Raw genomic sequence first — 24164 nt, forward strand, 5'->3', positions numbered from 1 at the left:
TTTTGTCTACATTTGGGTAAAGTCTGTAATGAGGTCAGAAGCCAAATGCAACCACAACAGGGTGTTGATGACTAAATTATTTCTTTGCGAGTGCTGCTTGATAGCACTGTCAATTATTCCTTTCATCACTTTATTGATGGTCTAGAATAGATTGATGGGTTAATAATCTGGATTGGATTGTATTTGTTCTGATTTTTATGCACAGAATGTACCGTGACAATTTTCCACATTTTGGGGTAGTAACCACAGTTGTAACTGTACTGGAGCAGCTTGGCTAGGTGCGCAGATAGTTCTTGAGCACAAATCTTCAGAACTTGTTACAGGACTGTTGTCAGGGCCTATAGCCTTTGCAGTGTTGAGTACCTTCAGCCTTTTCTTGATTATCACCAAGAGTGAATCAAATTGGATGAAGACTGACCTCTGTGATGCTGGGAACCTCAGGAGAAGGGCAAGATGAATCATCCACTTGGCACTTGATGATTGTAAATGCTTCTATCTTGTCGTTTGCAGCATTAGCATATCCCTATTATAATTTTCTTTCCTGGGCCTCCTAGAAAATTATGGTTTTCAACATGCAGCCTGTGGATCACATACGTTTCACAAATATCCCCCCTTACCTTGAAGTTGTGTGCCTGAAAGGCAAACCAAGAAACATTGACATTCATAGATTTGGCTCCAACCATGTGAGAAGTGATAGCGGCTGCATTGTGAAAACCTTTGGACAGCAGGAGCCTATCCTTATGGTCCTTTATGGAAGGGGATCCCTGTCCCCAAACTGCACCCACGTTCAATGAGAAATGTTGACTGGCTCTGTGAAGAGAAAACAGGTAGGCCCTGCCTAAGAAACATAGAAGATAGGAGCTGGAGTAGGCCATTCAACCCCTCGAGCCAGCTCTGACATTCATTGTGATCGTGGCTGATCATCAAACTCAATACCCTCATCCAACCTTCCCCCACGTCCCTTGATCCCTTCAGTGGCAACATCAATATGTATCTTCTTCTTGAAAATATCGATCTCCATGAAAAACGTTGTTAAATACGTGAGGCTTGTTTTCAAGCATTGAAACTTCAGTTCAGTTAAAAAGAAAGCTGTCAAATCCATCAGAGGAGAAAGCATGCCTCCCACAGCCCATTTAATTACTTTCTTACTTTTGGACACTGCTTTTTTTAATTACATGAACAACAATCCGCTTAACCTTCCCTTCAAAAAAGTTCTTTTTGTACTCTTGATAAAAGGTAATGACTGATGCTCTGAAAATGTTGAACTTCTTTGCCTTCGTCAAGGCATTATACATTTTCCTTGCATTAGCCTCCTGTCAACGGGAGGGGAACTAGACGTGAAGGGTTCCCCTACCTTTATCCATGTTAATCTGGGGGAAGCACTCGCTCCTACAGTCCCCAGCAGCTGCTCACACATCTACTCCCTTTCATCTAGGATGCTCTGCAGATCCTCTCCCAGAATTTTTTTTTTATAAGATTTATCTTCAGATATTTTTTTTCTGAAAAATACCAAGACAAATTATGTTTTTGATTTTTTTTTTCTTTTGGAAGTATCATTAACTTTGAAAGTTGATTTAATCACCTAGAATTTGCAGAAGTGCGGCATCATCCCATGCCCCAATTGTTCGCATTAATTTCCCCCTCAGTTTGAATGATGTGTTGTGCTGAAAATTATGTGAGCAACAGAGCATCTGGGACCCTGCCTGGTGAACAATGGGAGAAATGATGTAATCTTCTCGTTTAATCGGATTTAAGCACAGAACAAGAAACAGGCAAAGGACGGTGAAGGAAATTGGGTCAATTAGAGATTTATCAGATTCAAAACAAGAGAAAGAAAAATACATTTTGTTAAGCAACGTATTAAGGGATATGGGCAAAAGGCAAGTATATGGAGTTAGGCCACAGATCAGCCATGATCACATTGAATGCAGAACAGGCTGAAAGGGCTGAATGGCCGACTCCTGTTCCTACATTTCCAGATTGCATTATGGTGGGGCCAGGGGGTGTGGGAGGGAGAAATAAGAAACAGGAAAGAAAAGTTAGAAAATGTTCACTGAATTTCAAGGAACAATTTAGGAGGTGCAGAAATGACTCAATTCTTCAACCTCTGTTCTGGAATGGCTGAGTGAAATGCCAGGACCAGGAAATGACAGACTTGAATTTATATTTTCATGACCCCACTGTCCATCCCAGAGCAGGCTTCAAGAAGCAGAAGCCAGGTGAAAAAAAAACACTTACCCACAGTGAGTTGTTAGATGTTGGATGCAATGCCTGGAAATATGGCTGAGACAGGTTCAATTGAGCCATCTGAGAAGAAATTGGATAATTATTTGAATATAAACAAGGCACAGAGTAGGCTGGAGAATGGCACGAAGTCATAATGTTCATTCACAGGGGCACAAATTAGCAGAATGACTTTCTGCACTGCAACAATTGTGGGATTCTGTGATTCTTAACAAACAAATAAGTTATTTAAAAAATGTAGACACTGCTGTAATTTCAACAAGGCAAATAAAAAACCTTTCAAATTTTTTTTGGAAGTCCAGGTCAAGCTTGCTCAATTGTAATGCTAAGGTTTGGGGAGCAAACCATTCTCTGACCTGAGGCCAATTGCACATCAGATTGTATCTCTTCGTCGCCCTAAATTGTTAGTTTATTATTTTATTTTCCACTATTTAATAAATATGTCTTTTATACTCTTTGGTGTAGAATTTTCTGCAAAAATAACAATGGTTCGAGTGTCAACTACGAGTGTCACAACAATCTTGAGTCAGTATCCATTTTCAGCTTTTTAAATAGTCCCATGTATTTTGTCGGGGGTGGTGGGGGCTTGGTAGTGAATACAAGTCGAGGAGATCTCTCCAGTTCGTCATTGATTGCACTTTAATAGTTATTAAAGCTATTAATAGTTATTAAAGTTGCACTTCAATAGGAAAGACAATCCAGCAATTTTGCGACGCAATGTTAACAGTGCGTGTCGCCCCTGATAAGTTATTTTATTGACTGAGAGAAGTTTGAGCCCCTCCGTGTTGTCAAATTTGTTGGGGGAACTGAACAATAAACAAAAGCAAAAAACAGAAATTGCTGGAAAAACTCAGCGAGTCTGGCAGCCTCTGTGGAGAGAAATCAGAGTTAACGTTTCAGGTCGAGTGACTCTTCTTCAGAAACGAGGTTAACTGATTTCTCTCCACAGAGGCTGCCAGATCTGCCGAGTTTTTCCAGCAATTTGTTTGTTTTACAGCAAGCGCAGTTCCTTCGGTTTTTAAAAATAAACAAATGCACTCTCTTGCAAAATTCAGCGTAATTGACTTGAGGACAAAAAAAGTCCTGAAATAGTTCGATCACTGGTCCCAATTTCAACGGGAATGACCATTTTTAGCAGCCACAATGCAGCGAGGTTATTGCCATTGGAACAATGTGGACTGCAGGTGGCACGGTTGCTTCAGAAAGAAAACTTTGTAAAAACTTTCCCTTTTCTCTTACCCGCCACAACACGCAATGATGAGTGGCGATCTTGCATTTCAAGAAACGATAAAAATGGAAATTATAATCATCAGTGGGATCTAGAGGAGGGGTGGGTTGATACTACCTCGCTCGCTCTGTCTCTGAGCTCCGTCTCAAAGCAGGAACTAGAGTGAATCGCCTGCGGCTTCCCACTGCCGGTGCCGGTACTGGGAGGGTCTGGGGAAGCAGATGGAGAGAGCTGGTTCTCTCCCGTTCACTTCTGCTCCTCTGCTGGGTACATCGCGGAGACTCGGGGCTTCTGGCTGTGGCAGGTCTCGACCAGGAAACATTGTATCCGATTGATTGTCTGTTTTGAAACATTTTTGCAAATAAAAAGTTTTTTTTTCTGGGGAGGAGGAGATTTGGAGTCACCTGCCGGCGAAGATGTACAGTAAGTACAAAAAAAGTTTCTTTAAAACTTTTTAAAAGCCCTCTCCCGTGAAGAAAACCTCAAACAAGTTTGATGAATGACCAAAAAGTGTTACATTTCTGCTCCCTCAACCCCCATCCCTGAAACCGCGGCACCTGGGAATCGTCAATTTGAATTTATTTTTGTTTTTAACTTTGGATTATTTAGCTGTTGCTTTTATTTTATTTTTAATTTTCTTTTGTGTAGGACTATGTTTATGTTTTTTTTTGTTCTTCGTCCCGCACTTTACTTTCGGATATCGAGGCCTCGCATCAGACCTGGGCCCCAAGTAAGAATCCGAGCCGTAGGAGGCGAGGCGGCGGCGGCCAGCCGTTCCAGATTTGTGACCTTGATAAAAGATTTGTCTTCTGAGGCTCAATCGAACCAAAGGGGTCAGGTCTTTCCTCTGTGATATTGGGCTTTAGTTATAAAGGGAGGAAAATTGTGGGAAATACAGGATAAGTTACCCTGTTTGATCAACGCTGTTGACCCTGAATTGCTGACAGGAGGAAATGAACAGCACCCATTAACTTGTAAAACCGCAGTTAATGTTCAAGTATTTTAAATTTGAACCTAGCACATGTATAGCCTACGAGCCTCACTCCTTTTTAAAACATTCCCTGTGTTGTATTATCATGCTTACAGTGGCCTATTTGAGCTGGCAAATGGTTTCAGATTTGTTTACATAAATAATAGACACTAGGGACTCATTGTTTACTTGCAAGTTTCTCTTGTGGTTTCGTATCAACTGGGCAACAAGTTAAAAGCTTTGTTCTCTGTGTTTAAAATCATCCAAGCAGTTTGCAGGTCCACTTCAGAACTTATTTTCTGTGATAAGAGATGTCGCTCTCTTTACTGAAATTCTTTTTACAAAAGGGCCACTGGTATGGGATGATGGTGAACCTGATTCTTAGAGTATATTTAAGACCTTCATGTTCTATGGATAGAGAACAGTGTGTATCAGCCTGTGAACTTGGCACCGTTGCCTTAAGCAGCTCAGCATGGTTATGGAGATTGAATTGCAACCTGTAGCACAGCCAGTCAGGGATTGATGCTACAATTAGTTCTGTCCAAAAGTTGAAGGAACAGAACTAGGCCATTCAGCCTATCAAGTCTGTTCCACCATTCCTTGAGATCATAGCTGGTGTAATAATCCTCACTTTCTTGCCTTTTCCTGATAACCTTTGATTCCCTTACTGTCTTCCGTTGAGCAGAAGATATAAAAGTTTGAATGCATGTATGAGCAGATTTGAGAACAGCTTCTTCCCCAGTGTTATCAGACTTTTAAAGGGCCCTCTCTCTCTGCACCTTCTCTCTGGCTGATGCACTTTGTATGGTATGATCTGCCTGTAGAGCACACAAAACAACACTTTTCACTATGTCAGTACATGTGACAACAATAAATCAAATCAAATCAAATCTGTCAATCTTGGCATTGAATATACTTTACAGCCCAGGCTCCAATATGCTCTGCAGTGAGCAATTTCTCTGATTCACTAATCATAGAGTCATAGAGATATACAGCACAGAAACAAACCCTTCGGTCCAACTTGTCCATGCCGACCAGATATCATAGATAAATCTAGTGTCATTTGCCAGCATTTGGCCCATATTCCTCTGAACACTTCATATTCATGTTGCCACCCAGATGGCTTTTAAATGTTGTAATTGTACCAGCCTCCACCACTTCCTCTGGCAGCTCGTTCCATACACGCACCACCCTCTGCATGAAAAAGTTGCCCCTTAGGTCCCTTTTAAATCTTACTCCATTCACCTTAAACCTATGCTCTCTAGTTTTGGACTCCCCTACCCTGAGGAAAAGACCTTGTCTATTTACTCTATCCATGCCCCTCAGAAATTCCTTCTTATCTCTGTCTTAAACTTGTGAACCCTCAGTCTGAGATTATGCTGTTGTGATTCTCCCACAAAGGGAAACAGTTCTGTGCATCTACCCTATCAAGTCCAGTAAGAATCTTGTATATTTCAATAAGATCACATCATTCTTTTAAATTCCAATGAGTACAGGCCCAAATTGCTCAACCTGTCATCATAAAATGGTCCCTCCATACTTCTAACCAGCCTAGTGAATCTTCTCTGGATTGCCTCTAATCCAACAATAACTTTCCTTAGATAAGGAACCCAGAATTCCAGTATTCCAGCTGTGCTGTGACAAGTACATTGTATAGTTTTAGCAAAGCCTCCCTACTTTTATACTTCATTTCCTTTGAAATAAAGGCTGATGTTCCATTTGTCAGGGGAAACTTAGTTAGTGGAGGTCGACTGAGGGGAGGGCGTGGGTTTCTGAGTCCCTGGGTTTGAGGATCAGAAAAAAACAGCATAACTTTCATCCAGCTCTTCATTGTTAGCCTGTGGCCTATATTCAGAAATGCAGATGTCCAGTTGGTGAATATCAGTTCTGACGTTCTGCTGATGCTTGCTTTCTAGGCTTGTACGTAAGAGGTTAAAGTTGGAGTTTGCTTGTATTTGGACATGTTCTACATGAAGGTAAAAGTTGAACAAACTATGCTTGATAAGTTTGGTAAATAAAGTTGTAGAATCAAGGCAGAGAAGTAGGCCATTCAGGCCATCATGGCTGTACTGACTCCATTTGTGTAATATCTAGTTGAATAAAAACAAAATACTGTGGATGCTGGAAATTTGAAATGCAGATTTAAAATGCTGGAGAAACTCTCTTTTGAAGAGTCTTTGGACTCAAAATGTTAGGTCTGTTTCTATCAGTATTTTCTGTTTTTAATGCCTGGTTCAAATATTACCCTTTTCTTCCTGCATATTCTTGCATTTTTCTCCAAGAACCACAGCAACTTACACTTACGATGCACATTTTTTTAATTACAAAATATTCCAAGGATTAACTGAAGCAATGAAAAAAAAGAAATTTGACATCCAGCTGCAGAACGAGATGTTGGGAGAGATGACTAGACACTTGAATGAAAGCGTTGACCAGAGAATAAAGTTTGTAGATGCGAACCAAAAACGATCACTTCAGCTTTCCAAGTATTTTGAGGCAATTTCTGCTCATCCAACATTGGATTCTAGGCAAACAGTGTGGGGAGGTGATAGTGTGGTCGTGTCACTACACTGGTAATCAAGAAATTGAGCTGATGTTCTGGGACCATGCGTTTGAATCCCACTGTGGTAGATAATGAAATTTGAATTCAGTTTATAAAAACCTGGATTGTTGCAAGCTGTGTAGCATATCTCGACCAAGATGTTGTGAAACTTGAAAGAGTTCAGAAAAGATTAACAGGGAGGGTTAGAGGGTTTGAGCTATAGGGATAGGCTGGGGCTATTTTCCATGAAGCATTGGAGGCTGAGGGGTGACCTTGTGGAGGTTCATTAAATCCTGAGGGGTATGGATAGGATGAATAGTCAATGTCTTGTCCCCAGGGTAGTAGAGTCCAAAACTAGAGGGCATAGTTTTAAGGTGAGAGCGGAAAGAGTTAAAAGGAACCTAAGGGGCAATTTTTATTTATACAGAGGGTGGAGCGTGTATGGAATGAGCTGCCAAAGGAGGTGGTGGAGGCCGCTACAGTTATAACATTTAAAAGCCATCTGGATGCGTACATGAAGAGGAAGGGTTTAGGGGGACATGGACAAATACTGGAAAATGGGACTAGATTAATTGAAGATATTTGGTCGGCATGGATGACTGAAGGGTCTGTTTCCTTGCTGTACATCTCTATAACTGTATGACACATCATTATAAATTTTAAATTGACGTTTTGCAATGGAGAATCAGGGTCCACATGTCAACAAATTAGCATTCTTGTTTCTGATACAGTATAGATTATTGATCCCTTTTAAAATTTGGTGTTCTTGCGTCTGTCCAGACAAGCATAAGCTGAAAAGCCTCAAAAGCATGTTTTTATTTTGGGAGCAGCACCGTGGCTCAGTGGTTAGCATTGCTGCCTCACAGTGCCAGGGACCCAAGTTTGATTTCACCCTCTGGCGACTGTCTGTGTGGAGTTTGCACATTCTCCCTGTGTCTGGTTTCCGCCAGGTGCTCCGGTTTCCTCCCACAGTCTAAAGATTGCAAGTCAGGTGGATTAGACATGCTAAATTGCCCATAGCATCCAGGGATGTGTAGGTTAGGTGCATTAGACATGGGAAATGCAGGGTTACAGGGATAGAGTAAGGGGATGGGTCTGGGTGGGATGCTCTTTGGAGGGTTGCTGTGGACTTGTTGGACCGAATGGTGTGTTTCCACACTGTGGGGATGCTTGTTTTTTAAAAAGAATGGCAATACTTTAAAGTACTTCACGCAAAGGGTACTGAAAATCTGGTATTCTCACCCATAAGGAAGTTAAGGCTAAGGAGGTGAAAGTAAATGGCGAGTTCCATAACTAAGATGGCTAGATTTTTGATATCCTTCGATATTATTAAGGGTTAGTGAACCAAAGTTGGTGAATAGAGTTGTGATACAGATCAGCTATAAGCTAAGAGGCTTGAGTGGCTGAGTGAGATATTGTTCAAATCCAGAAAGCCAGTTGGTGATGGAGGATACTATTGTCAATCTTTACTCAGTTTCATATTTATTTAGAGTGCAACATTAAATGCATACCCAAGTACTGTTTTCAGTGAGAGTTTCCTTTAAAAGGCATCTGGATGGGTACCGAATAGGATGGGTTTAGAGGGATATGGGCCAAATACTGGCAAATGGGACTAGATTAATTTAGGATATCTGGTTGACATGAACAAGTTGGACCCGTCCCACTTCCTCAGAACCAGTTCCAAAGGAATTCTTAACTCCGTTGTGGTCTAATGCATTTCTATTCAACCCTTCAACAGCTATTTTCATAATGGATTTAGTGCCGTGCGCTCTGCAGAGAGTGAGGATGTAGTGGTCACACCTCTGTTATTTTACTTTCCCAGGGTGATAACTTACAGGTATTTTCTAATCAACCTGTTCAGGGATGCTGTTACATGCCTCTGGGGCAGGTGGGATTTGAACCTTGGCCTCCTGGTCCAGGGGTAGGAACACAATCGCTGCAGCACAATGGGGTTCCCACTGGTAACTTTTTAATTGTTTTAATCAATCTGCTCAGATGCGTTGAGGCACATCTGGGGCTCTACAGTGTGGAAACGGGCCATTTGGCCCATCGAGTCCACGCTGACCGTCCGAAGAGCATCTCATCCAGGCCCACCCTCCTTATCCAGTCCCTGTAATCCTGCATTTGTCATGGCTAATCCACCTCTCCTGCACGTTCCTGCAAACTATGGGCAATTTAGCATGGGTAATCCACCTAACCTGCACATCTTTGAACTGTGGGAGGAACTGGAGCATCTGGAGGACACAGACATCAGGGAGAGGGGAATGAGAAGGAATGTGCTACCTCCATGCAGACAGTTGTCCAAGGTTGGAATCAGACTTGGGTCCCTGGTGCTATGAGGCAGCAGTACAAACCACTGAGCCACCATGCTGACCTTGAACCCAGATCTTCTAGCCCAAAGGTCGGGACACTACCACTACCACTGTGCCACTGTGCTACTGGTAGCTGTCATCCTTCTACTCATTGATGAACAACATCTGTCCACGGTTTAATCTTTCCTCCTTCAGTACATTCCTCATCCTTGTTTTCAAATCCCTACATGACTTCAGTGCTCCGTATTTCAGCAGTCCCTCCAATTTTCTCTAGCCTTACAACCATCCAAGATAACATCTATTCTCACAAAATGCGGCTTCAAGAGCATCTTGAAGTTTTTTTATTTGGTAAGGTGTTAAGTTCTGAAATTCTCTTCCCTAAACCTTGCTGTCTTAACAGTTTTCTTTCCTCTTAAAATACTCTTTAAACCTCTCCAAGCAAGTGTTTAAGGCCATCTGACCCACCATCTCCTTCTTTGGCTTGATGGTGTACTTTATTTAATTACAGTGGAAAGAAACTTGGGCTATTTAGATTTTAGTTTAGTTTGATTTAAATTGTTCCCTCAGCAAATTTTGGGGGAGAAGATTTTAACGAAGAATAATTGTGTACATGTGACTACAAAATCCCCTTATGCTTGTAGTGTATAAGTGGGAAGGGGAAGATAAATGTATCTCTAAATGACTCATTGTGGTCTAATGTATCTTTTTCTTTTACCCTGCAGTAGCTATTTTCATGATGGATTTAGTTCTGTGCACTTTGCAGAGAGTGAAGATGTAGTGGTCACACCCTGGGACATAAGGAAGTCACAGTCTGGTGAAAAGCATTTAAGCATTTCATGTTGGAATTCTGTACATTAAGCTGCAATCAAATGCTTTCACCTCTCCAAGCATTTCTTGTGTACAGGGAACAAGATCACAATTTTATGTAGATAAACAAACAACTGCGCGCAGCAAAGTCACACAAAGAGCAAGGTGTTAAATGAGCAGTTAGTCCTTTTTTAAAGTGATGTTTGATAGCTAAATGTTGATTGGGAAACTGAGAGGACTCCCTTGCTTTTGTTGGTGCCACAAGATATTTTACCTGGGAAAGACGGCACTTCTGACTGCATGGTGTTAAAGTGTCAAACGTTGTTATATTTAATCACCCTGTTCAGACATGTTACGACACACCTTTGGAGCAGCTGAGACTTGAACCCACACCTTCTGGCCTAGAGGTTGGAACACTATCACTGCACCACCCAGATCAATGATGTCCAATACTTTGAAACTGTTGCTCTGTGCATGTCCAGTTGTATTTATGCCGATGTATAATAATTTGTTGTGACCACAGTTGGCTGCCTGTTTAATAATTTTATGATGTTTCAATTGGATCGCTTCATTCTTGAAAATTCTGTGGAATATAGGATCACTTTACTTATTATCTCCCTGTACACTAATCGCCACATCCCAGAAATTAGTCCAGCTTAGTCAAAGGCCTGTTGTCCGTGTTTTGATTGCACACCCAAGAGTCTCCATTGCATCTAAAAGCTGAAAAGTTTATTTCAATTTTGAACACTTTGACTTGACTTTACTTACATCAACTGTCTCCAAGCTCTCTTCACCTAAACCTATCAGCCCAAATGTTTCTTTTTTTTCTCCTTTTGAGTTTATTTAGCTTCCCTCAAAATGCATCAAGAGCACAACAATGGAAATAGAAAAAAAGAGACAGAATATTTGTTGAGCTTTACAATAACTTTACTTGTGGACACTCGGGGACGTTCATCCCCATCCTTTCTTAAGTTTGCCTGAAGACTGTATAAGATCTTGACTCTGCATGTACCATACCATTCAAATCATGAGTAGTGAATTAAAATACCTTTAGTCTGAATTAGTTATCAATGTGCTGAAATTTCATATCTGCCATGTTTCTTGAAGGTATTGCCTTATGTTCATTCATGTTAAAATCCATCTGCCAGCATTTATTGCATCAATGTAATTGCCTTTGAACGTAATAAATCCCCCGCATTGGGCACTGAGCCACGTTGCTTCATATCCACCGTTTCGTTTTCAGCTTGCTGTTCTGGTTTGTTTTGGTTCCTAATTTGAGATCAAGAAACATATGATTGGTTATCCATTGTCCTTCCGCAGTCAATTAAAAATGGAAATAGATTTGTAATTCTTAGCACCATTAATGACGTCTGGGTGTCCAAAAGTATTTCACGGTCCACAAAGAACTTAAGAAAAGTTGTCATTGTTGGATTATTGTAAGTAAGTGCGTTCAAGTGCCATTTGCATCGATGACATTGTCCTAGCTCTATCCTGTTCTTTTGAGAAGGGTAAGAAACATGTTAAAGATTGTGTGCTCAAGTTAACTTTTTATTTTGCTGAACCTTGTCTTTGGCTGAGAAGGATTTGCATTCGCCTGAAAGTAATTTACAATTTTGTGGAGAAGAAATGTAAGATACATGGAAGTGGGAAATCAAGAAACCATGAATCCTAAATGATTTAGTCTAATATTTGGCAGCATGAAAAAAGGTGCATCTCATTAAAGCCTTTTGTCTTGTTCTCATCAGGATAATTTGCAAGAAATACCAATGTAAGGGGAAAACAAAATATATACTATATGATTGGTTAGCAAGTGACTTCGGCAGAGATACTGCCATAGCGAATGCATCAGTTGACAATGACTAATAGTTAACTGCCCTGTTTTTTTTGTTTTCAACCAGGCAAGTCAAATCTGACTGGTAAAGGGATTGATCTGAGAAAGGAGCCAGGAAACAACGGTCACATTTTTTGAGTTGAAACAGGTGCAGAGCGGGTTCTATCTGTCCACAAAGAACAGGGCCCTATGTTGTAATGTTTGCAGCTTCCCGTTCTTGCCGCCAACATTGCCTGTAATTTTTCTGTGGCAGCTTAGAAGGAACGTTGCACCCAAGTGTGCCAACTTGCAAGCCTGACTAACAATCCAAGATTGGTTGTTGATGTAATTCTTTGTACATTCTGGACGGCACTTGCAAAATTATCCTATTGAAGAATCACATCACATGCTGCATGCTGTGTTGAGAGGTTTTGAAGCATAGGTTTGTTGGGTATAGTCAGTACCTTGGAGATTTGCTGTTTGGTATGATCCACCAACCTTGGAACATACGATCTGTACACAGTGTCCAACATAAGATGTGATTTGGCAATGGATAACATCTGCTAAATAGTTCTTATTATGTGAAGAATTATATTAGCAATTGGTCATTTAGGCTTGTAAGTAGGGTCGCAGTGCTGGTACTCTTATATGCACTGTGAACTACATATATGACACTTCTTTGTTGACAGAACATGAATACATAGTGCATCAACTTCAACTCAAAATTAGGTTACAGCTGTGTTTTGGTTAATTTCTCGGGACAATACCTTAACCAATCAAAGTAAACGTGACTGGTTTAAATTTTGAATAAATCTTGGTGGTTAACTGTCAGCCATTATGAACAGGTGCATTTTCCATAGCAATGAACACAGTCATCTCATACCGTATAAATATTCTTTTCCGTTACATTGTCTTTCACTCATTAAGACACTTCACAGGACAATTCATAAGAAAACCAAAGTTTATGCAGTCTTTATTGTTCTTGGAGCAATAGTCAAATTCTGGACTCTCAAACAAGGATTTAAGAATGTTTTCTTAATGGCTTCGGTCAGCTTTTTCCCACATGAAGTCAACCTGATGTATAGAACTTCTAATCTTCATTGCAATGAGATTCTTGCAGAGCTAATGGAATTGTATAACACAACAGGAGGACATTCAGAACTTGATTTCTTTTAAAGTGCTGTATCTTTGAACTTTCTCCCAGAACTCTTTTTCAAGGAATGTATTTCAGATTGTTGTGTTTAAGGGAAAATATTCCTCATCTCCCCACTGGTTCTTTTCCCAGTGATGTTAAATCTGTGTCCTTTGGATGCTGCAAGTGGAAACAGGTTTTCCTTACCGACATCAAAAAAAGCCTCAATTTTGAATATGTCGATCAAACCTCTGTTTGATGAAGACTGAAGAAACACAGCTTTTCTAGTTCCACCTCCCCCCCGCCCCCCCCCACCCCATAATTGAATTCCATTGTCTCTGGTCCCGTGTGGGTCATCTCTTTGACACCTGCTCCAAGATAGTGATGCCAAAAGTTGAATGCATGATTCCATGGGAGGACTGCCCAGTGGTTAATAAGGATTAACATAAGCTTCCTTGTCTTTAAGTCTGTATGTTGCTATTCGTAAAACCATGAATCCAGTGGGTTACAAGTCTTGCCAAATTATAGTTTTATTCGGATATACTTCTTGTCTTTGTTGTGCAGCTTACATTTCAAGATTTGAGTGGGAGCTCTAACTTGTAATGCTTTGACACTGTAAACATGCCAATATGTTAAACCTTTCCTGAGGTACTGAATTAGACTCAACTGTGCAATTTAATGGAGAAATGGCTTTGATGGGATCATTTTTTCTTTCTGGATGTCAACCCAAAATAAAGGTTTCCTTATTCGATGTACTGTCGGGCTTTCATAGTATGAGCAGCAAGTGATTATGTTTGATTGCTCTGCTGCTCCATTGTATTAGGCTATCTCCAAATTGTGAACCTCGTTCCTTTAACAGTAATGTGACTGTACCTACGTTGTATAGACTACAGCATTTCAAGGAAGTAGCTCACCATTTGCTCAAGGTGAATCAAAAAGGGGCAATGAATTCTGGTTTTGCCAGTGATGTTTATGAGCAAATTTTAGGAAGTAAGAGAACAGTTTAATGTACGTCACTAGTGGACGTAAGTAATCTTGGTTCTGAAGTAAGATGCTCATTGTGTAGAGGCAAACTTTTGATCTAGCTTTGAGAGGTTCTATGGTTGAGAGTCTATTTCATGTAGAGGTCTGGGCAACAACATTAATAGGCCATCGGAAGCCAGCTGATGATCTATTTGAGAAAATGAAGCAGTGGTAAATGTGATCATTTAAGATGTGAGCAACCATGTGCTATGTGTTTAAATAGCATGGGAAGCAGTATCTTTACTGTTGGGATGGATTAAATAGTGTGTAATGAATGTGAATGTGGCACTGAATGCTCTTGCCTATCCTTGTTAATATAAAGGTATCAATCAAGAATCATGTGCATAATGGAGTTATAAATTTAAGTCACTGAGAGTCATAAAGATGTACAGCATGGAATTTGACCTTTCAGTCCAACTTGTTCATGCTGACCAGATATCCTAAATAAATCAAGTCCCCTTTGCCAGCACTTGGCCCATATCCCTCTAAACCTTTCCTATTCATGTACCCATCCAATGCCTTTTAAATGTTGTAATTATACCAGCCTCCATCATGTCCTATGGTAGCTCATTCCATACACACCACCCTCTGCGTGAAAAAGTTGCCCATTAGGTCCTTTTTTAAAATCTTTCTGCTCTCACCTTAAACCTATGCCCTCTTGTTTTGGACTCTCCAACTCTTGGGGGGAAAAAACCTTGACTATTCACCCTATCTGTGCCCCTCATGATTTTATAAGCTTCTATAAGGTCACCCCTGAGCCTCCAACACTCCAGGGAAGATAGCCCCAGCCTATTCAGCTTCTCTCTGTAGCTCAAACCCTCCAACCCCGGGCAACATCCTTGTAAGTCTTTTCTGAACCCTTTCAAGTTTCACAACATCTTTCCAAAAATAGGGAGACCAGAAAATGAGGTGATTTACATATAGATGTAGAGCAGGCAAAGGCACACTCCAGATAACATGGCAATCAAGGTCCATTTAAAGAAGTGATCGTGTCATCCTGTGAATGTCTTATGTAAAAGCAAGGGCTTCTGTGGCATATTGGTAGTGTCCTCATCTCTGACCCTGGAGACCTGGCTTCAAGTCCCACCTAGAACAAAAATAAACATTGCTGGAAAATCTCAGCAGATCTGCCAGCATCTGTGGAGAGAAAGTGGTGTTCATGTTTTGGGTTCTGTAGAAGTGTCACTGACGCTACCACACCCGCTGAGTTTTTTACAGCAATTTTTGTTTTGGATTTTGACTTCTAGCATCTGCAAGTCTTTGATTTTCAAGTCCCATCTGGTCCAGGATTGTGTTTTCATATCTCTCGCTTCAAAGAGAGACAATAAACCCATCTTGTTTATCCAAATGTAAGGATTTCAGCTCATGCCATTAAAAGGCAGCTGAGAGAATCTCAGTTTTTGGCTTTATCAATTTTGTAAGATTTCCTGCACCTTGTGATCAGTTACAAAAAGAGCCAGAGGTGAATGGGAAAGAAAAATATCGCAGCAATTTATGTTTCAGAATCAATGTCTCAAAGGGCAGTTGAAGCAGATTCAGGATAAACCTTCAGAAATGAATTGATTCCTTACTTCAGAGGGGTAAAAGTTTGTGGAAATGGGGAAAGACCTGGGTAGTAAGACTAGTTATGATAGCTTTGTCTTATAGCCAGCAAAGTACACTGAGCTGAATGGACTCCTTTTGTGCTGTTTGGTTCCACAAGGACTGTTGAGTAACAACAAAATGTAAGTTTTCCTCTGGAGTAAAGCATTTATATGGGACTCCCATTGCAGAGGGTCAGAAGTTTTTAGTGGGGAGTGTTCTCCAGAAAGCATTACTGATAGTATTTCCTTTTGGATGGGGAAGCTGTTGAAGTTGACACCATACAAATTGTAGAATCACATATTACTTTGAAATTATCTCTTGACTGGATGAGATTGTGGACTCTGTGCATCTGTAAATTGTTCATTTGCCAGGATAAGTTGCATGACTCTCTCTATCTGGCACTAGTACACTAAGCACAGTGTTTACATAGCCTCCTGATAAGACAATAAATGTTCTTGAGTAATTTGCTGCTGTTTCTCTTCAAATTTTAATATCTGGAGACTGTGCTGTTGCCTGTGTGTGGGATTGGTTTCAGCCAAAGAATTTGCCAACATTAGCAACCCACCAATGACTGCTTTTTCCTGGAGAATTAACCCTGCTTTTATTAAGAAGCAATGCTGTGGTTTTGCCATATGTTGTATTGTTGTAGTTCCGAGCTACTGATTTTTTTTTTGTTAATAGAACTTTGCTTTCTTTGAAACAAATCAGTATGAATTGTGCCACCCCGTGCCCAACTTATTGGCTGATACAATCTTGTCAACAGATATTTTGTTCATAACGTGAACCAAGTTCCTAACTAATTGGTTTTGATTTCTTTGCAGCACATGCAAATGGGATGGCGATGAATGGAGCAGTCTCGTTTGAAGCTGAGATAACCAGCTGGGAAAGAGGGTGTTCGCCTCGCAATCGGTAAGTAATGCTGCCTTGTCACGTACGTGCACGCCGCGTGTATATGTATGGGTGTATATTGGAATCACAGACTGTGATAGAAGGCTACTGATTCCAAAGACAATTGCGTCTCTTCCTCCACTCCTGCTATAACGAACCTGATGCCGTAAGAAGTTGAACTCAGGACAGATTTGCCTCCCCACTTCTCTTACCCAAAGACATTGACTCACTGGAACTGGCTTTTGTGGTTTCTACCTTCTTGCTCCTTATCTGTCTGACTTATAATGCCTATTGAAAACCTTATCAGCAAGTTTTGACAAGTTATTTTACTATGGAGTTGGAATGGCTGAAAAACCTTATTATGTTGGTTCTTGTCTGAATGTCAGCACAGAAGCTGTTTTGAGAAGAAATTACTGAGTGAAATCTTGACACAAAAGTTCGAGTTTCTTTCTGTCAATCCTGGATTGTAGACACCCAGTCATGTATAATTTAGAACTCTGAAACCTCCTTTGAAGACACTAACTGCATCTGACTAATGAAGAGAGTTTCAGTAGATGAATTGGATCAGTATTAGGAAAGGAGATGTTTAGAGTTGTGAGGAGGGAAAAAGGGAAGGATTAATTGGGTAGCTCTACCAAGGAGCCAATGTAGGCATGATTGGCCAAATGACTTCCTTCAGTGCTGTATGATTTTACAACATGGTTGGTGTGTAACACATCCCTTTTGAAAGAAAATTCTACTTCATGATCTCTGTAGTTGAGGAGACCCTGTTCTGCATCAAAGATAATGATCAGCTACTTCTTTGTTTTATCACCATAATCTTTTAAGTCTGTAACACAGTGTTTCCTTGAAGTCATTGGAAGTTCCAGAGCTTTTGGTTTGAGATGTTAGCAAACCAGGAAACTGGGACAAATTTCTGTGTAGAGATAGTAGGAACTGCAGATGCTGGAGAATCTGAGATAACAAGGTGTAGAGCTGGATGAACACAGCAGGCCAAGCAGCATCAGAGGAGCAGGAAAGCATTCAGAAATGGGTGAAGAAGGGTCTAGGCCCGAAACGTCAGCTTTCCTGCTCCTCTGATGCTGCTTGGCCTGCTGTGTTCATCCAGCTCTACACCTTGTTATCTCATATTTCTGTGTAACTTTCTCACTGTGTTTTGTTAAAATTCAAATGAAGTCTCAAGTTTTTTTTACATCAAATAGCTTGTTTTAATTTATTCACACTTCCAAACTTGTAATTGGCTTGCTTTAATCATTCTTAATTGTGCATTGGCAAAGCACTGTTAAATTTCCCTGGAGTCAGCAGAGCTGGGAGAAACTATTGAGAACTTTAAACAAAATTTATGACAAAATGTGTCAATAAGTCATGTCAACTAATCAAGTAATTCTATATTGGCCAACTTATTTTGTTCCTGGCAGACATTAATTGCTAGAAGTCTTATAAACTGTGTACCAAAAACCTTTAGGATATCAAAAGAATGGATTACTGTATGTTCATTCATACACAACTAAAGAAATGCAGCTTTTTGTTTGCTTTATCAGTGAGCAATTTGAAGGTTTCAACCCTATGAGATCCACAACTATCTCAGTCAGAGTCTCAACTCTCCCTTTTACTTAATGAATTATAGATGTCTGGTGAATGTCTTCTCCCACCACCTTGCTTACCATATGCTTTGCATAATTTCCACTGTTCTCTTCCAAGGCTGTGCCAGATTCTTGAAAGATCTTTCTAATTGAGCTTGGTTATCAATGTGAACAAATTAATTTCAGATTAACACGCTCCCCAAAGGTACAATATATGTTCACATCGTCTATGGACGACTTAATGATTGTTTTTATGGACGCGGGACAAATTTGTTTATCTTGATAAAAATAATCACTTCTCCATCTGGTGTATTTCTACAATCAGCATTTCCATCTGTCATCCAATGAATGAAACATTTGAGCAGTTATGAAAACGTACCGACCGTGCAATAGAAAGGTTAACATGCCAATATGTTACTTAATTTCTATAGAAACTCTAACATAAATAAACATGAGTTTCTTTTGTTTGGGAACAGATCCAGTTGGGGTGGCAGTATAACTAATAGTTTAGGATACAGACTTTGCCTGTGTGGCATTGCACACAGCTCAATAGAATTTAAGAAATCAGGTCTTAGTATTATGTTACTCAGTAAACATTGGTTAGCTTTGTGTGGACTTCACCAATTGATGCACTATTCGGATCTGATTCCATTCTCATTGTAGACTGGTTTAAAATGGTCCCTTCACCTGAGGATTTTTTTTTGTATTCTGCTGCCCTTCATATCTCCTGTGTTTTTCATGTTTGCTTTCCTTCCTTATCTGGATTAGTCATGCATTGACCCGATTTACGTTCTACTACTCACTCCTATTACTGAATGCGTATGTATTCCCAAGTGAACTAATCAATTGAAAACAAAAGCTAAGTACTGTGCGTGCTGGAAATCTGAAATAAAAAAACACAAACTAGAGGAACTCAGTAGGTCTGGCAGTAACTGTGGAGAAAGAAACCAAGATACCGGACTCGAAATGGTAAAACTCTTCTTCAGAACAAAAGCAAATCCTCATGGACTCAAAACATTAGCTTTGTTTCTCTCTCCACAGATGCTGCTAAATTTCTCTAGCACTTTTTGTTCTTATTTATAGTCAATTGCGACCTTGGGTATGATCATCTTCCTCCTATTAGTATGTAATCTGTTTCTTAGGTTTGTAGGCTTTTTATAGCATGCAGTGGTTGCATATTTTCGATTATAGTTCAGCATTGTGAAGTGGTGGATTATTTTGTTATGATGTCTCTGTGCATCACGTTGTTAATGACAGTATGTTATTAATGCCAGGTAATGCTGACTTTGCAACTGTTTTCACTGCTCCAACTATAAACAAGACATGCTTGACTTCAGTCCTAATGCAGTGTTCCATGAATGCCTCTCCCTTCATAGCACAATAACTTGTTGTGGGAAGTGAATTTTTGTGCGTCAGAGCCCTGCATTTCCATGACCCTTAACGTACCATCTAAAATTGTGGTACCCAAGTCATAATGGTGCCTTTCTCATACGATGGCAACTCAAATCATGTTTAAATTAAAGTTTGGATAATGTGTGTCATTGAATATTTTAGATCAGCTTTCGGAAAAGGGGTAAAATTCTATTCTACTGAAGGGTTTTTTTTCCAGATTACGGCTTCCTGCAAAAAAAAGTTTAGATTTAGATTTAGTTCTTAGTGCTGATACCAAATGATTATAGTAACATCTTATTCTGAGATGAAAAGTAAATGTTACTGCATAGAAGTATTCAAGCAGACTTGTGCCAGATCTGCGAAACAGTTGTCCAGTTCAGTTAATATTTCATTAGAGGGGACGAGATTGTGCTCCAGTCCTCACACCCATAAGGAAAGAAGTTCATCTCATCTCCTCCAAGGGTTGACTTGCATCCCCTTTCTTCTTTCAGTTGCTGATAAACTAAGAACACGCTTACACTTACACATTATCTTCATTGTCTTCCTTTCGCAAAATAGCATTAGAAATAGCAGCAGGAGTACGCTAGGAATTACTTGAGCCTGAAGCAAAAACAGAAATTGCTGGAAAAGCTCAGCAGGTCTGGCAGCATCTGTGGAGAGAAATCCAGGTTCAGACAAAGGTTCACTCATTCCAAAACGTTAACTACAATTTCTCTCCACAGATGCTGCCAGCTATGCTCAGCTTTTCCAGCAATTTCTGTTTTTGTTTCTGGTTTACAGCATCCGTAGTTCTTTCAGTTCTTATTACTCAAGCCTGCTTTGCCATTCAGAAAGGTCATGGCTGGTTTCCAATCTGAATTCCATGTTCTTGGTGACCTCTTATATATCCCATGTTTCCTTTTGCACCAAAAAATCTATCATGTCAATGACTAAGTCCCCTGGAGGAGAAAGTTGCACCAATTCACAATCCTCTGTCAAGACATTTGTCTTCAAATTAGATGTGAGTGACTGGCCTAATTGGGAGTCTAATGAAGTGAGACAAGAAGTCATCTGCTGGAAACTGCCCATCAGCATCTAATTTGAGTAATTGATGCCATTTTTCAGACATTCAAGGTGGAAATCTCCATGAGTGTATTGCTGGGGTATGAACAACCAACACCATTCCCTAACTCCAACCCCCAGCTCCCTCACCAAAGAATATTTTGAGAACAACTATATTGTGTTGAAGGCGTAGAATAACGGGTACACCTCTAGTTGCCACATTACCTCAAGGACCGGCCTAATGGAGATCTTTTTAAATTTTGAAAGTTTTTGATAGTGAGTGCAGAGAACATGTTTCCTCTTGTGGGTGGAGACACTAGAAATCCTCAATCCAATTCTGGAGAAACTTCTTCACCCACAGAGTGATGGTGATGTAACTAGGGGTGTACTACAAGGATCAATGCTAGGTTTATATATATGAATGATTTGGATGAAGAATGTAAATGGACCAAAGCCAAGTTTATGGATGACAAAAATAAGTGGGAAGGCAAGTGGCAAGACTGACCATCTGCTAAGGGACATGGACAGGCTAAGTGAGCGTGCAAAATCTTGACAGATGGAATGTAATTTGGGAAAATGAGAGTTTATACGTTTTGGCAGGAAGAATAAAGGAGCTGAATATTATTTAAATGGAAAAAGACTGCAGAAAACTATGGAATGGGGGATCCTGGAGACCTTGTCCATGAATAACAAAAGGCTAGCATCAGAGTTCAGTGGGGAATAGGGAAGGCAAATGGAATGCCAGTCTTTATTTCAAATGGGATGAAGTATAAATGTAGGAAGGTTTTGCTAAAACTACAAGATGCTAGTTAGACCACACCTGGAATACAGTGAACAATTTTGGGCCCCTGTATCCTAGGAAGGTTATAGTTGCATAGGAGGCAGTCCGAAGAAGGTTCACTAGGTTGACTGGTATGGAAGGAACCTCTAATGAGGAGATGTCGCGTAGGCCGGGTCTATACTCGTTGTAGTTTAGGAAAACAAGAGGTAACCTTGTTAAAACATACAAGATTCCTGGGGGACTTGATAAATGGGGTGCAGAAAGGTTGTTTCGTCTTGTGGAAGAATCTAGGACCAGAGGACATAATCTCAGAGTAATCGGGCTTCTCTCAGAGGGTTGGTGAATCTGCAGAATTCTTTACCACAGAAGGTTGTTGAGGATGGGTTATTAAGTATACTCCAGGCTTAGGTGGCCAAATTTTTAAAAACCAGAACTGCAGACACTGAAAATCAGGAACAAAAACAGAAGTTGCTGGAAAAGCTCAGCAGGTCTGGCAGCATCTGTGAAGAAAAAATTGGTAAGTCTGATTTTTTTCATCAGAGATGGACAGATTTTTAATCGGTAAAGGAATCGAGGGTTATGTGGAAAAGGCAGGACAGTGGGGTTGAGGATTATTTGTTTAGCCGTTATCTTATTTGAATGACGGAGCTGACTTGATGGGCTGAGTGGCCTACTTCAGCTCCTAGGTCTTGTAGAATGTGGAACTTGCTACAACAGGGAGTGGCTGAAGCGAAGAAATGCGTTTAAGGGGAAATTGGACAAGGATATGAGGGAGAAGGGAAAGATGGTTACAACGGCAAGTTTAGAATACAAAGCTGGGTGGAGGTTCCAGCGGAACATAAATGCACTAGCATTTTACTATTTGAACCTGCTTCTGTGCCACTGGTCTTGCAGTAAGTCGATGTAACGCACAATACAAAAACTGGTCTGTGCTGGTTTTTATTGCTTCTGGCAAGCCTGTTCCCACCTGATTTGTGTCTTGCCTTATTAGCACATCCGATGTCTCCCCCCACCCCTTGCTTCTGCCCTTAAACGCTATTTGCCACAAACGCCGTCGTGGTTATTCTAAGAGGTAATTCTGCCCCCATTCGGAATCCTGCAGTACTGTACCAGCGTCTGCAACAGCAAACTCCTCCAGTGGGGCTTAGTGCAGGACTTCAACTTGTGATGTCTTATTTTCCTGCCAGGAACCTGCGGCTGGAGCGCTCCTGCAGCGATCAGCCCTGTTGCTGCTTCTGTTCCCACAAGAATGCACGGGCAGCAGGACAACAAAAGACTGATAACAGGCTCATTAATGAATTGTGCTCGCCTGAATGAGCAGCCAGCATTCAAAGGGCTGCCAAGTGTGTTTGAGGGAGACAGGGAGAGGGGAAAGATCGAACACACACCTAGATCTTTTGAGAACCAAAGTGGCACGAGGTTGGAAATTTTTAACGTGAATGGTCAGTTTTCTTCCCCCCCCCACTGACCTCCCGGGGGGAGGGAAGGGGGGGGGGGGGGATTTATTCCAGATGATGTCAGGAACAGCGAGGTGCGGCTGCTTTTATTTATTCACTCCGTCTCAAGCTGGATGTGTTGCCGTACATCGTGAGTGTACGAGTGGGTGGGCTAACAGCTGGGGGCAACTGCGAGAGCCGAAACCAACTGATTAATTGCACTGACTGCTATAGAAGGCACAAAAGCTGATGGCTTTGTTTCCTAGCGATGAGAGTCAGAGATTAGCAGCAAGGAGAATATGCTCAAGGTAAGGAAGCAATCAACTGCAGCATATCTGACACTTATTCTCTCAGATCTTGGTTCCGTGGTTATTGACTGCGCATTGCTCTTACTCTTCCTTTAATGGGGTCTTTATTGATATTCCAGATTCTGCAGTGACTAATTAAGCATCCTTTTAGGAGCTGTGTTCGTATTTTTTTCCACAAAATAAGATGCTACTTAGAAGATACCATAAAACATAGGAGCAGAAATAGGCCGTTGAGCCCATCCAGTCAGCTAAGCCATTTACTGAGTTCATGGCTGATCTGATAATCCTCAACTCTGCCTTGTGTTTTTCCTCATGACCCTTACTTCCCTTACTGATTAAAAATCGGTCCAACTCAGCCTTGAATATATTCAATGACCCAGCCTCAACAGACCTCTGTAGTAAAGAATTCCACAGAATCATGACCATTGTGGCAAAGAAATGCCTTCTCATTTCTGCCTTCAGTGGGATCCTCCTTACTCTGAGATTGTGTGTGTTGTAGTCCTCAACACTCGTACGAGAGGTTGTAAATTGGGCTGTTCTGTTTCCATCATACGCTTTTGTTTTCCAAACACCAGTTGAATCCAAAAGCAGTAATACGGGGATAAAATGGTGAAAATGTCTTTATTTAGTTTACTTCGAGCCAAGTGTCTAATAGGCTTCATCTGCACACTGTCAGTAGTTTTACACGCTTAGCAAAATCCATCAGAAAGGAGTTTCTTAGTTCCCAGCCATTTTTATCTCCTCCTTGCAGTCATTTTGTACAAGGTTTGAATGTGAGAAATACTAATATTCACCACCACATTCTTCACATTGTGTGCAGTCTTCCTTCCTTCATGTTTTCAGCAGTCAGTGTGAGAAATAATGCATCTCAAGACCTTGGTTGTTCAGTGTCATTTGTACAGTTAAGTGCGTTTTGATGTTAATGCTTGTTGGATATAATTGCATTGATGTTTGGGACAATGCACTAGGGACTAATACAGAACAGGGCTTTAATAAAAATGCTGCATGTCACTGGCAGTATTAGATTGTTCAGCAACAATCGATATTCCCAGTGCGTCTGTGTTGTTAGTCAAATGTCCTGAA

The 24164-nt window shown here is 40.7% G+C and overlaps 1 protein-coding gene across 5 annotated transcripts in view; it reads left to right on the forward strand.

Moving 5' to 3' along the window:
* Positions 1–3442: 3442 nt before the first annotated feature.
* Positions 3443–24164, forward strand: part of gpsm1b (G protein signaling modulator 1b) — a 229250-nt gene continuing 208528 nt past the window's right edge. The window contains exons 1-3 of one of the 5 annotated variants that reach the window (XM_048613487.1): positions 3443–3895; positions 6359–6418; positions 16474–16561. In XM_048613487.1, coding sequence (XP_048469444.1) covers positions 16488–16561 — 74 coding nt within the window. In that variant the 5' untranslated portion in view covers positions 3443–3895; positions 6359–6418; positions 16474–16487. Of the gene's footprint in view, positions 3896–4183; positions 4203–6358; positions 6419–16473; positions 16562–22208; positions 22231–22906; positions 23082–24164 lie in introns of those variants that run through there. The other 4 variants (XM_048613486.1, XM_048613488.1, XM_048613490.1 and 1 more) reach the window with 4 other exon arrangements.

The sequence above is a fragment of the Rhincodon typus genome, chromosome 28, assembly GCF_021869965.1.
Source record: "Rhincodon typus isolate 14 chromosome 28, sRhiTyp1.1, whole genome shotgun sequence".
In the NCBI taxonomy this organism is placed as follows: Eukaryota; Metazoa; Chordata; class Chondrichthyes; order Orectolobiformes; family Rhincodontidae; genus Rhincodon; species Rhincodon typus.